We start from the raw sequence: 16,296 nt of genomic DNA on the forward strand, positions 1-16,296 counted from the left end.
ACTCTTAGTCATGGACCTTAAGACGATAAGTACAAAATTGTATAGCCATTATTCCATCGATCGGTTTTAAATAATTATGATAATAAACAATATATTATAATTACGTCAAATATTTTACCATCAATATTACATACTACTGTACGTAACAATATTGTAATACATTTAATTTTATTTCAATAAACATAAATGTTATACCAGGAGATATGTCATATCATTAGATATCAAATCGATGTTAGGTATCTTTAATATTTTAAAGTGCCAATAATTACTAATTAGTAATTACCTTATATTTTTAAATACAAAAAGGCACGTGCACCTCTAATCTTTACGGATTTATTTAATATATATGTATATAAATATACAATTTATTTATTTAGTTATAGTTTATGATGATTAGATTACTGAGAATTTATATATTTAAATTGTACATGTCTTGATAAATCACTGAATAATTTATAGTAGAAAAAGGTTATTATTAGAAAAATAGTAAGAGTTTATATTTCTACGGGCACTTTAAATAGTACAACAATTCTCATTTAAAAATATAGTTTTAAATACATAATATATTTAAAAATGCCAAAATCAGATTTTGAATAATTACGTTTTTGAAAAAATAAAGGTGGTGGGACTACTTGGTAAATTATTTGGTGATTACTTACATTTTTATGTTATATTAATAACACGGGGAGAAATAAATAAATAATCCGAGAAATTATACATCATACGAGTTTCTGTATTATGTTTTATATAAATAAGTAGGAATAGTATTTTTTGTGTATATAATTTTTATTGATTATTTAAATATCATTATATAAGTCGAATTTGTATTAATATTCTTCTTTTTATAACTTTGTTTACTGTTTCAAAAATAAATACGAAATATCATAATTTATAATTATATTTTTTTAAATTTAACTAACGTAATATTTTTGAATTTTCATATTAGTAGAAAATGTTTATTTTTCATTATCATACGAATTTCAAAATAATAATTATAATATTATTATATTAATACAACGTTTTTCACTTCGATTGAATAAATGCATATTCTGTAGGAATCATATATTATTTTTTATGTAACTTTATGCTTAGATTTTATTATACTCATATTTAATTAAAAATATTTTATATGATAATAAATAATAATTATGATTTAAAGAACCATATTTGCTAGCTGTTATACTGATAAGTAAGATAGTTAACTGGTAATTTTTACTCGTAATATTGTGTATTACATATTAGTGGTCGGTAAGTGCTTAATTAAAATGTTATAATATAACATATTATGTTGTAATATAGCATAAACATTTTGTATAATATTATTCTCATACATAGATAACATCGTACACTGAATTTTACTTAATTTAACACTAATAATGTTATGAAATTCTAAAATAGTGTGCAAGTTTAAATAGCTTTACTTTAAGTTATTTTCTCGTTTTATGATTTTCATATTCTTAAACACACTACGTAATCATTACTTATTTATATTTTTTCTACACACATATTATTATAATGTCAATTTAAGTTAAAATCTATGTGATAAGTAAGATATAACTAATAGTAAGACTAGATAAAAAAGTATTAAGAAATCGGTCATAGTGTTTAGTTTTGGAATAATATTTATAACTACGCGTTTATACACACCACTATCATATTTTGTAAGGTCATAATAGGTTATAATAGAATAATTGTATGTTTCTTTTATCAAACATCCATTTGGTAAAAAAATTGATAATCATAATCTAAATAATATTATTAACGTTAATATGTTCAGCTGAATAGAAATAGTAAAATAGTATTATGTATACAGTCTTATTACTTCATTAATCTCTACATTTTCACATAGAGAACATATAAAATTTTCTGTTTATGTATTATTACGGATTATCTACATATATCACAATTCATACATACAGCGCAGGAGTATTAGTTTACATAAAATAAAGAATGACGTATTGATATGTTATGATAAAATACGATTATTATTATCCTTTTTGTATTACCTAATTTTATATTTTAGTTTTTTAAATTTAATATCTGAAAAGGTTTCAACAGATTTGATAGTTTATCTTTTTTAATCGTACAAGTATGTGGATTCCTTTTTTCCTGAATACTTTTGTGTACAGTAAAAATACGATTTTTATTGCATTTTATTCCATAACATATAACTATAATATGACATATAAATATATAGTTGTACTATTAAAATTGATTAAGAACAAAATATAAAGTAGTGGTAGGCTACATAAACAATAATTGTTTAATAATAAATAAATAATTGGATGTGTCACTAATAATTTTAATAATTTATACAAAAATGATGCATGATTCCAATGTCGACATTTTATATGGTTCTAGTCATAAATAGAATAATAAGCATTTTTTTAGTAGATATATAGAACGTATATGGAGAATATTACTATAAATCTGAGTGAAAAAATAATTAATATATTACTATTTATGCTAATATTTATTATTAATTTGTATTATAAATTTAACCCTTTGTAGACCAACCACAAAAAGTTATAAATTTTCAACTTTTTTTTATTATTTTTATTTTTTTTTTTTATACTTACTTAAGAAAGAACATTTTTTTTTCAATAAATAGTTCCACTATAGTTTGTGAAAGGAAATATTATTTTAATCTATCACCTAAATCAAGTTTATTATAATTGTAATATAATTTCGTTAATGAATGAAAAATTAAGAATTAATTACAACTACAATAGTATATTATGATTGCAATTACTTATTAAATATAATAACTACAATGTAAAATCTGCAAAAAAACAAAATGAAGATTAAACAAATTGTAAGTTAGATATTATACACTATAGTCATCAACCAGAATGTAAAATTATCAATTTAATTATCAATATATAAAATAATACCTAAAATATAATATATTATACTAAAAATACTAAAAATTAAAATGTATAACTGTTTTACATATGTATATTTTAAAAGTAAATTAATATTTTGTGTACACAAGCTTATTTAAACATAATTTATTGTATTTAAGTGATGTAAATATTATTACTAATTATCTTGTTTTTCATGTGCAAAATAAATTTGCATATACAACGTGTTAATGTACACAGAATAACTAGTTAAAAACCGAGCAATTTTTCTTATATTATATAATACTTCATGTATCAATTATCGTATTTTATTTTAAGTTATAATAATGTCAATGGCGTATTAGTATATTATTAGTAAATATATTATAACAATAAATATATGATTCGATGCATAATCTACTTATAGTTATAATATCATGACTAAAATTTGATTTGTGATCAATAATTGGGATTGGTATAGCCATGATGATGTTAAGCAACATACAAATCTAGAGAAATTTTCAAATACATACACATTAAGCATTTTCAATAAATTAGTTTTTGATTAACTTCAAATTTAGATTAAACTTAGTATATCAAACTCGTTTGCTCGAGTTTAATAATTTATACGATAACATATGGTTCATCCGTAAATTGCATTAAATCGTATAGTATTAAAATCGAATTCTATATTATATGACATTAATTTTAATTTAGATAGTAGTATACTGCAATTAAAATCATATCAGGTAATTACTTATAATATATTATATATTATAAGTATTTAATAGTTATCTGTACAGTCATATCGATAAATCAAGATTTGTGTTAATACAATCATTAGTGTTACATATAAAAATCGTCGGGCTAAAGAAATAATAATTCCTATGTGCCAATTAATAAATGTGATTTTTACTAATGCCTAAGTATACCACAATGGCCAAATATAAAATAATATTATGATTAAATTATTGTTATTATTTAACACGGCGACATGTATAGGCAATTTCACTATATTAACGCGTATAAAACACGACTGAGTATTCTACATCGTTTTGTCAATTGTACAGTTATATAGTGCGATAATAATATTATTATTATACTATCTAAATTCTGTTTATTTGGAAATACATAAATACATTTATTCTTTATAATCTTGAAATTTATTGTTATAAATTATAATTTATTATTTGTACATTGTTATGTTTACAATCTATACAAGATATAAATTTATTGTTTGTATAATTTTTGAGTTAAGAATACCACAGTTTTTATGAAAAATGAATGAATTTGATGTTTTATTATCTTTGTTATTATAACTTAATAAAAAAATAAATAAGATGATGTAATCAATGATTTTTTAGATTTTAAGTGGAGCGATAAATGTATTGATTTTACAATGGAGTGTTTGGTTTTTGTTTTTTTTTTTTTTGATCTGTATATTTTACACTGAAACCCGAAATCCATCAAAACTAGTTTCCGAAAATCCTTTTAATCAATTCTGGTTTTGAGTTTTTGACTAGTTAGAACTAGAATTAACAACAGGTTTAAATTAGTCAATCAAATCTAGTTTTATCTGAAAAGCATGTATTCGGACTCGTACTACTTACAACACACACGATCACAGGCAATCTATAAATATTGCTTGACGAAATCGATTTGTCGACTATTAAACCAATTAAGATAACTTCAATCAGTCATTTATCAAATAAATAATTTGGAAATAAAAGAATCACTATTATAATAATATTTGTAATGTCATTACAAACGATGTGTACCAACGATTCGCTTCTTAAGGTTTCAAAAAACCTCCACCGAATACAGGAAGATTTAATATTCAATGTTTTGACGAAATTAGTAATTCAAAAAAGTGGAAACCTGGTTTTATAAATAGTTAAAACTTATAAACGATTGAAAATTGAATTTAAAGTTCCCAATAAATGGTTCATTTTCCAACTAAAAAATACCGAACATCTATGATCACAATACATTTAAATTTATAATTTTAGCAAAATCCAAAAAAAATCTGGTTTTAAAAAATTTATGGTTAGAAATCCATAATATTTCAATACCTATAATTTGAAAATCTAAATTAAATTCATATGACCTATTTAAATTTAAATTGTTTACGATAATATAATATATTTACTCGTTAATAACTAATTAATATTTTGAATTAATTAATAATTCCTCCCAAAAATTTTTATTTTTTGTTATAATTCAAAAATAATGAATTGTAAATACTTGACATTTTCACAAAATATTTATATTATTATTTTCTATACATCCTATAATTGTTTAAATATTTTGACCTTTTTTAAAATTATTTATAGGCACGATAAATTTTAAATTTCGTTTAGTATTTTTCCTATAAACGTTTATAAATAAAAGTTTTCTGGATTAAAATTCTTGAAACTTAAATACAAAATTTCACATAAGTTGTTCTTATATCTTCAAAAAAATATTAAAAATATAGGCACATTTTTTATGCATATTATAAAATTAAAATTTGACGAAATTCGTCAAATTTGCAAAAAGTTGTAAATTTGTTTGTAATTATAAATTCACAAAACGTTTTTTTTTTTTATATCTCAGTTTTGAAAATGTAATACAAGATTTCTCATTAGTAGTTCATTCTCGAACTTTAAAAACTAAAAAAATTATAAAGACGGTTATTTTTTATAAACATTTTAAGATCAAATTTCTACAAAATTACTTATTTATACAATATCTTGTTATAATTTAAAAAACATTGTTCGTGGGAACTTAAACTTTTATGTATTTTATATAATTATGAATTTTATTATACACATTAATATTTCGGATTAATTTTAAAATAATATTATCAATCTAATATGGCTCTTTTGTGGTGGTATTTATAGAACAATTTTATTAAATGTTGAATTTTATAATTATAGTATAATATGATATAAATACATTTTATTATATTAATTAATTAATAATAGTATAATAAATGAAATATTTTAGAAAAGAAATTATATCCACTTCAAACAGTTAATAATAATAATAAATAAATAAATTACTTTATAATAACTATGCACATATATAAAAAAATATCATAAAATACAATTAGTAATACCGTATTTTTTAATTAATAATAATTAATACAGACTAACAGACCACCTTTTAAAAAATCATTTTTCGTATATAAATGATAGGTATATCATTTAATTAAAATTTAACACACTCATAACAGTGGCCCACTCGACAGCTTATAAACTCGTAAAACAGTAGAGCGGTACCCACTTGTCTACTTGTTTTAATATACTGCCATAAATCGATATTTTTTTTTTTACTTAATTTGCAATAATGTTACTATAATCATACCTTCCATATTACTATAATTATTAAATACAAAAAATAATAAAAATTAAAAGCTATTTTATTATGAATGTGATTTTTCAATAATTATTTTGCAACTATAATCATCATAGTGAAACACGAATTTATCATAAAAAAAATAGGTGTATTTATATATATTTAAGGATCTGTATAGTAATATATGGTAGTATTATAACAACAAATACTGCAATAAACTAATTAAATTGGATATAAAGTACTAAATTTATTAGCTACAGATTTCATAATATTATATATATATTGTACAATAAATGTACAATGATTATGATATGTTATACGATACTCAATCGTGTTTTATACAATTATAGTTCAGTAGGTAGCTTAAATTATTAATTAATGTATAATTTTATGCTTCTATATAAATTATGATATATTTACACGTGTGATGCATATTATGATAATACGAATTACTACATGTGTATCGAAATACATTATACTCGTATTAACAATAAACAGATCGTACTTGTGTGTTTAGTGACTATATCCCAAAACGAAGAGTTACTGCGTCGATTTATTTGAGGTTTCAATATATACTCGAGGGCATGTCTGTGAACATTTATTTGGTAACCAAACACTAAGACAACCAGTACAACTGTCAACAATGTATGCGTACGCGTACGCGCACGTGTACAAAAGTGTATGACTTGTTGTGGTTAGGTAGAACTATTAAGGGTAACTGATTATATGTTTCCTTAAACTAGACAATTAACTATAAGCGTGTAATACAATTATGTTTATTTAATGCAATTGTGTGCTAGATTAATTATATTACAAATCTGAAAATAGTAATTTCTTCTTAGTTTATTTGTAAAAATAGAACGCAGTTTTTTGAAATTAGTTGTTAGTTAAATTATACCTATTTATTCTAACGTATTATTGGTATGTTTGGTTTTATTTTCTACATTTATCTATTTAATCATAACATTTCCAGACTATAAGCGTTTACTAAGTTAATAATGTTTTATAATATAATATAATGATGTTATTATTTATTGTTTTTTAAAAAAAAAATGACTTTATCTGCCCACATTATATATTATATTGAATTAGTTTTAATGCATTCAATGAGCCTTGTTTCTCTCCCTGAGAAAAATACAAATTTATGTAGTGATGATCATTTTTATCAAAATATTACATAATTTTGTAGACCAACAATAAATTAATAATATTATGTTTATGTCTTGCCAAAAAATGGGACAAGACAATAATATCAAAACATTAAATTAGGTATTTAAATTGTGGGCTATGTCATACTCAAATTACCAACAAGCCATAAAATATTAACTATTACGTATTTATACGTTGGCGGACAAAACACCTTTTTTTACTAAATTCAAACTCAAAGTAAACAAAATACATTTGTTTTATCTATTTATTATAATTATAATATTTAATACTAGGTATAACAAAAATGTATATATTGATATTTTGTACAATAGGTAGTTATTAACTTTATTTAACAATTTAACAATGTTGAAGAAATAAAATATGACGTTTATTGCGAGCCACACTGAAACCCGTTCGCCAGCCGTACGAGCACGCGGGCGGCGGGCCACATGTTTGATACAATGATACCACTATGGCACTATCGTATTAAATAATTCGCAGTTTTTTTCGAAACTAGAAAAAATATTAAAAATCAGGAAATTGATGAAATTAAAATTTTAAAACGTCAATATTTTAAGAAAAAAAAACTCTACAAAATGGCTATCTTCAATTTTTTTTTAAATAATTAAATAAAAAAATAAATTTTTTAACTTTTTTACCAAAACATAAAAATAAATTAAAACATGAAAAATTTGTAGTTCTTGTCCCTGTGAATCTTATTAAAAAAACAGAATTATGATATCTCTATTATTTCAGGAGATATCGCAATGGGTAAATCCTGGCGGGACACCCTGTATATATATATGTCGCATCCACTTAGTGTAATCGTTTTAGGTATTGTAGAAAGTCACTATCTTTTATAACCAAGATAATATATCAATAACTGATTAAAGTGTGTCGTTTCATATTTTATTTTTTTTAATCGATAACTGAACAATAATTACAGTCCATTTTCATGTGGCATATACTTGTTTACTTGTACTAAAGCTTTTATAAATAATAATAACCACCAATCTTTAATCTGATTGTGGTTTTAATCGATGAGGTGCAAACTAAAATTTATATAAAACTTAGAAGTGTTACTCAAGATCGATCAATTTGAGAGAGAAAAATAAAAATTGTTTCGCAGATTATCATAACAGAAAACTTGACAAGTACAATTTAAATCATATAATTTATTGAAATATCAAGACTTTATTATTACCTAATAGTAAATATATGACTAAAATATTAAAATCACATCTTTAGGTATGATTTTGTAAAATTAGTTTTATATAAATACGTCACTTGTTCAAGTGAACAACTTCAATGCTAACAAAAATCACACAATGAAAATAATCATAATAACATATAAACATATAAATAATGTTAAGGTTATAGGAACCTATTATTATATTTTAAATAATTGTCTGTATTTAATTTAATAATTATTGATAAAAATAATATATATTTATTTATTTATACATTAAATACATTTTGTACAGCTTTTATTTTTAATAATTTTCTATATGTATAACATAAAGACGTATGATAATCTAATCTAATATTATATTATATTAAGTATTACTATTAAACTTTTTTTTAGAATTGTATAACTTTTATGTTTGTTATACAAATAGCTTTATTTCGTTGATAAGGGAAACATTTTATACCTAAATCTATGTATTTTATAATCAAATCCAACAATATTTTCAATTGTCTTGGGTATTTTTTGAAATAGCTGAAGCTGTTCCTGTTATAATTTACTCTTGAAGATTTTACTGATCTTGATCTTTGAGATTTTCCCGGTCCACTTGTTTTGCCTTGACTATAAATCTGAAAAATCAAATATTGTGGAAAACAATTTTTCTGCTATTATATAAATATTATTTAGAATGAAATATATTAATTTAATTCTCGGTTAAACCACAACAATTTAAATAATAATATGGTCATACTTAATATTTTGAAAACGATATATTTTAAAAGAAAATATAATATTGATTATATATGTATATATACAACAGCTTACAAAAGTTTAAGTACAAAAATATTTATGAATTGAAAATTTGTTGAAAAGAAAAATGTTTAGTGTAAAAGCAAAAAGTAATTATTTAATAAACATAGATTACATAGGTACTTTGTTTAAAAATAATTAACTATTAAGTAAATAGAAAACATGAAGAAATGACGCATGATACAAAAATAAATTAAACATTAAAGTACATTAAAAAAAGAAAAATATCCAAAGTATTATAATTTTGTTTACGTATATTATAACAATATTAACACATCACACTATCACACTAATATAGGAGCAAAATAAAAAAAAAAACAAAGCAATGCCCAATATTTATAACATAATAAAATTTAGATTCCATAGTATCCATTTTGCATTGTACCTACGTCCTACATAAAATAATAGTGTCAAGTACAAATCGTTTAAAATAGTAAATCACATTTAAAATTGTAATTCACAAGAAACAGGTTTTGTACAATAATGTATTATTGGTATTACATATCAGACAATTGCATATAATCTGGAATGAAATTAAATTACAATAATTTCCATAATTCAACAAGATAACCTAATAAGATTTTTTTATGAATACTTACATTGAATGTTATCATAAATAAACATAGCCACGTAATTATCATTTTAGATTTTCTTATGACTTATACTACACTTCGTCATCAATATACATTAAGTATATTTTAACTTTTTGAGTTAAATTCAAGAGTTCTAAAATACGGTTTGAGTACTAAAGTAGCATACTATTTTATGTTTTATGCAATAATTACCTAAAATTGTGTATTGTTTGTTATTGGAAAATTATTGTTTAAATATTATATGAAGAACAGGTGTGTGAACAATTTCAATTTGGTAAATAAACATTAATATAATCATACAATCAACAGATGGTCTGTTATAATTGTTCATAACTAGAAAAAAAGTTTTGTGTCATAACTATATTCATTATATTTAATGTAACATAAATGTGAAGCTAAAGATTTAGATTATTGTAGAACAAGGAAATTCTCGAATGGACGTTATTTAGGGTATTCTTAATAGGAAATACATAAAGAAATATGTAAAGCAGCGCAGGGGGATGGACGATTCATCATAAAAAAAAAGAAAGGATCATTTTACTGCAGATATACTTTCTTCAGTCACAATGATTTATCTTTTGCGATATACCGTGAAGCCGTGTAGTTGGTGCGAAGCACGCATTTATCGAAGCAACTTGGATCAATAAACTTCGCTTAAAAGAGATACCGAATATAACAACCGTTTAATCGAGACAATTCAATAATCATCAATTTAAACCGATGCCTTTAATTTAAATGTTCACCACTTATCTAGATCACGAAGCTAAGTAATTTGAACTTTCCGATCGAGTATATTATATTGATTATGATCGATAATCAAATATTCATAATTGAAATAAATTATTAGGTACGTTGTAAGTATGAAATTTATTTTCTGTTAATAATATTGGTGTTTAAACGTGATAATATTTGGATATTTGTTAAATGTTTTTTAATGTATCAAATTGTTAATTTGCAAGTGGAAATGTCCGAGAAAATAATACAAGTTCTTAACTATATTAAATCCCATAAATGCATTGGGGTTGGACAGAAACATACTACATTCGTCACAAATTCAGTGAAAATTAATATACAAAGTTTTATTTATCACTTTTTTGTTTGTAAAAATTAAATGAATACTTTTTTCATTATTAGGTATACTCTTAAGTATTAAATAACTCCAAAATCAAATACATAATACTATATTCATTATAATTTAAAATGCTGATGTATTTAATATTGTATTATCCAAATTATACTTGTTAAATACAATCACAGTCAGTATTCACAGTAGTAAATGGTATAATAATAGTATACACAATATTTCAAGAACAATTTTCGCAGTACTCATTATCACCATGGTCCACGATTAAAGATGAGCGAAATAACTAGTACAGTAAATTAAAATAATTATTATCGTTTTTTTCAAATTAAATGTTATTGAACGCGTATATTTTCATTTGAATAGCATCTATGTAATGTTACCGTGTTTATGGAGCTCATGATAAAATTATTTAATAGTTTTAACATTTTTCATCAAGTAGTGCAAGTTAAAATATTATAATATTATTATGGGTAAAAATAACAAATCCGAGAAGGTTTTAATTCAAAGCATCGGCAGCTTATCGAAGTAATGAAACGAAATTAAATAGTTTTAATTAAATATAACGCAAATACAGTAATCACCATAACAGAAAATTCTGACTCAGTTGACGATAGTATGGTCACCCTTACTGCTACTACAGTATTGAATAAAAAATCCATATCACTTGCAGCAAATGTCTAAAACTATATAAATTATTGAATTTTGGATTTGTGACGAATTGGGTACCCCTCAAACGACTATTACAGTTAACGTTATTATGTTTATTAAATAATAAAAATATAAGCTATAGCTTTAATTATTATTTATTATTGATTTTAGTTTTTGACAAAAACATAAAAATGTCTAATGAAAATGACAAAATGGTAAAAAAATTGTTAAATGTCCTGAAAACAACCCACCTTTTTAATGCTATATACACAAAGTTTTAATATAATATCTAACAAATCTAAGAATTACAAAATAAAAGAAACATAAATTGTTCATCAAAAAATCAACATTACTCATCTACTTTACACAAATAAAATGTTTCATCTACTGGGTATTTAAAAAAGAAAAGAGGTTCGCAAAAAATAAAAAGAACATGATCTATGGACTTAATAGTACTACCTATATAATTAAATTCAAATTTAACACACAAAAATTAATTCCGCGTCACCGCGATTTTGCAGTGTTTTCTAGGTGCTTCTTGTCCATCGCATTACATCAGTACTTTTGATGCTCTATTTTACATTTATCAGACGTATAAGAACATTTAAAACTATAACAAATTGATTGCTTAGTTAAAGTTTATTATATAGGTCAGTGGTTTTCAAACTGAGTTCAAAATTAGGACATGTGATTTACATTTGTATGTGATTCATATCATATAATTGCAGGTGAAAATTAATATAATTGTGTATTAAGTATTATTAACCATAGATATAATATTATTTATATTATTACATACAAATCGAAAAACCCAAATAACAAAGGTCACAGTATGCTTTTTATATAAAATCATCATATTTTCTACATTTTGTATAAGAACATTATAATTAGGTACATGACTTAAGAAAAATTGTATGTAAATTTAATGACAATGAATATCTCTTTCTAAAAATAAGCATAATACATTAAAAAAAAAAAAAATCATTCAAAAGATAATTATTTTAAGCTATCAGCGGTCCCTTAGTCCTTACTATAAATTGGAATTTTCAGTTAGCGGACATTGGTACTTTGATTGTATGATAGAAGATGAATATGCAAATCATAACTTATGGATTTATTCTAATAAAAATTCCAACATCACTCGGTAGAGTCAAAAAAATATACGAACTTACGACGTTGAGAGCTAGCTGTAAAGTTGTACAAGTACTACAAGTCATAATATATTAGGTTAAATGTAGGTACACCTCTTTATTATTAATAATTATTATAGTAACATTTTGATTTTAATCTAATCTCACTGGAGTTAGATGTCGCTTTTGCAGTATTGTATCACATTGGTTTTAGTCGTATAGATATTAATTATTACAAACATCGGTGCCCTTGTCCTCTTGGCGCCGATAAATTCATTGGATGTAGTAATTCTCGACATTTGTATCCTAACTTTTGGTAATGAATTTGGTTATCTTCTGGGTGTATTGGCTTTTTGCATGTCACTTGGGTTTATCTTGAAATGAAAATTCAAGTGGCCGTATTGTAATCCTCAGCGGAATGGATTTCGGACGCTTACCCGACCAATCGTTCACGGAACCATTCACTTTCGGAAATCAATCGGCTCAATACCTTCAACAAACCACACAATGGTCGTAGAATACAGACGGTATTTACAAAATATTATGAATATTTAATAGTTGAAAACGTTTGAAATCGGGGGGGGGGGTTGGATAAGATCACATCATGAAAACGAACTATTTTTTTTTTTTTTGTTATTACACATTTTAATGATAACAAATCATATGATAACATGGATAATTGCAAATGAATCAACTAGCCAACGTTATTGACAGTTGTGGTCGATGGTTTATAAATGGAAATAATTTTGTCCTTGGCTTTTAATATACTTGTCCAAATTATTTTGAATGTTTCTCCAAAAAACGTCTTGCAGGCATGAAAGGGCATACAAATCATTTTACAAAATGTGTTTTTTTGATTTTGTGTTGCTGAAGGTTGTTGGGTTGAAGTTGATGTCGTCGCAATATTTACCTATAGAAAAAATGAAATATACATAGTATATATAATATACAAATATACAATTAAATAGGATAAGATAGGTATAGCCACAATTTAGTTTATATTGTTGTAGAATACAGTCGTTAGTCGTTAGCTTAATATTGAAATAAGACCAAATATTATTTCTACCTATAAAAATTACACATACTTATATATTTATAATAATATTTTAAATACAAATTAAAACCTCGGGTCTATTATTTATAATGTATTTAAATTTAAACGTGTCTTATCACATATATAGGTACTGTTTTAATTCAGTTCAATAATAATAATAATAATTAAAATTTTACTATATTAAAATAATAATCTACAGTTTCATATTGAGTTAGAACATAATACTGTTACTAGTAGATACATCATTGCAAGTATGTGACAAAATTATCGTAAAACTATTTGTTAGTTGTAGGCTTATATAGCTATCAATCTGCAATTATTATAGTATATAAATATTAAATTATTAACATTACCGGCGTAGGTTGGCCTATTTTAGCAGGCTCTGCACTTTTGTTTGCGCCGTCATTGCTTACAGAGTCTGGTTTAGTAGAATCTGCCGGTACTGCAGCGTCAGGGTCTGCAGAATTTATAAGCTAATCATAAAATAAATCACTATGAAAAACTACTGTCATTTTACTTAGAAAATTAATGGATCGATTAGTTCAATATTTTTAAATAAAAATGGTACACAAACACTTATGTGAATATTTACAACGTAAAAATGTAAATTAAACATAATATTAAACTGTTAAGTTTTTTAGAATCTGTGTAAAACATTATATGATTTTTCAACTTATTTGAAATTCTATGCAATGTATAGGGCATGAGACGTATAATATATTAATTCAGTAGACTTTTATTATGTCGAACGTCACTATCTCTAATTATATTGAAACCCGATTTAAACTAACATTACACGTTACACGTCTTAATAGCGTTTTGCTGTCGATAACTCGAAATAAAATTAACTTTTTTTGTTATCTTGAGTAACACATATAATATTTTTATTACGGTAAGAACAAAAAATTAAACAGTACATTCAGTATAGTGATTGTGATTTCACGCGTTGTTAGTCAATATTTGTAGTCATTCGTATACAATATAGTGAAATGTACAATATAGCGTAAATTAAATGCCCTTACAGTTAATTTTTACAATCTTACAAAAACAAAAGTATTATTAAAAAAACTCCAATGACAGATTAAAAAAAAAAAGAATTATTTATTCATTATTGTAGTTTACTGATATGTATGTAGAATTAACTATTAGTACTTTCAGAACTCAAATTATGCATTTTAAACATTCAAATTATTTTTCAAGTTTTTTAAGAATTTTAATAAAACTCGATATCTAGAACTTTTTCCTATTCCCCTTGAGATTCGACCTAACGAGAATCTATTATAAAAGTTTGTCTATCAAATCGTCTCGATTGTATATAAAAAAAAAAGTGAAATATTGAATAATACCGAATAGTTTAATAATGTAATTTAGATGAGTGAGACTTACTTGCACCAATGAAAATATTACAATAAATGATAAAATAATGGTATTTTGTTTGTAAAACATCATTTTAACTAGCCGCCGTTGTTCTTCACTAGAGTTTAATAACAATTTACAAAATGTATATTTTATTTTTTGTTATTTTTAATTTAAAATAATCGAAAAATTTCCAAGTAACATTTATACCAACCATATGATCGGTATTTTGTACAATTTCGTTGTTTTTTATATCAAGCGTGCTTTCCTCGTTTTTACGTATAAACTACTAACATACACATTTAATAAATAACAAGTTTTTAAATAATTTGTTACAATAATGATGTTACAAGTGTTGCAATAATACAAATTAAAATTGCTGCTTAAAAAATGACTGATAATACTTGTATAGGTATATAATTCATAGTTTGAAAACTAGAAAATTTGTAATTATATATTGTTTTGATATTCATAAAAAATATTAGTTAAATACCTAGAGCAGTTGTCGTTTGGTTTAGCATATTATAAATAACACGCTTGTGTTGAAGAAAAAAAATAAAACGCATGTAATAATATAGGCTGACTTTTCTGGTTGGTTCTATTTTTATTCTATTTATTATCTTAAAATATAATAACAATAATAAACACGGGTTGTGAATTTATAGTTGTGATAAGTTTCAATAAAAAAAATATCTCAGAAATCTTAAATGTAAAAAAAAATTATTAGGTATATAAGTTATGAGTGGTTTAATTGAAACATGACCTTTGTTTGAACGAATTGAAATTATTCACACGTATTTCTGTACAAACAGGTATACAGGAAAAAAATTGTTTTTATTCGATAGTGTACAATATTATTATCACCTGCATTTCATAAACAGATATTTGCTACTTGATTTTTGTCGTAGTATTGGTGATACAATTGTGGAATAAAATAATTACTTCGTCATATCGAGCAATGAAACACCTGTGACTGATCTTTTCTTAGCGATTTTTTTTCATAATCGTTTTGCATATTATTATACAATATTATTTATCATTGACTTTTAATAACACATACCTTACAGCGACTTAACCGTGTCGATTAAAACTAATCTAATTAGT

At 23.6% G+C, this 16,296-nt stretch overlaps 1 protein-coding gene across 1 annotated transcript; it reads right to left on the minus strand.

Annotated features, from left to right (window-relative positions):
* Positions 1 to 11,789: 11,789 nt before the first annotated feature.
* On the minus strand, positions 11,790 to 15,521 carry LOC132918015 (uncharacterized). The gene is made up of 3 exons (XM_060979067.1): positions 15,223 to 15,521; positions 14,190 to 14,309; positions 11,790 to 13,692 (listed from the first exon to the last, which is right to left on the minus strand). The coding sequence occupies exons 1-3, from the start codon at positions 15,283 to 15,285 to the stop codon at positions 13,477 to 13,479; spliced, it is 399 nt and encodes a 132-aa protein (XP_060835050.1). The 5' UTR covers positions 15,286 to 15,521; the 3' UTR covers positions 11,790 to 13,476.
* Between the last annotated feature and the right edge of the window lie 775 nt (positions 15,522 to 16,296).

The sequence above is a fragment of the Rhopalosiphum padi genome, chromosome 1 (assembly GCF_020882245.1).
Source record: "Rhopalosiphum padi isolate XX-2018 chromosome 1, ASM2088224v1, whole genome shotgun sequence".
In the NCBI taxonomy this organism is placed as follows: domain Eukaryota; kingdom Metazoa; phylum Arthropoda; class Insecta; order Hemiptera; family Aphididae; genus Rhopalosiphum; species Rhopalosiphum padi.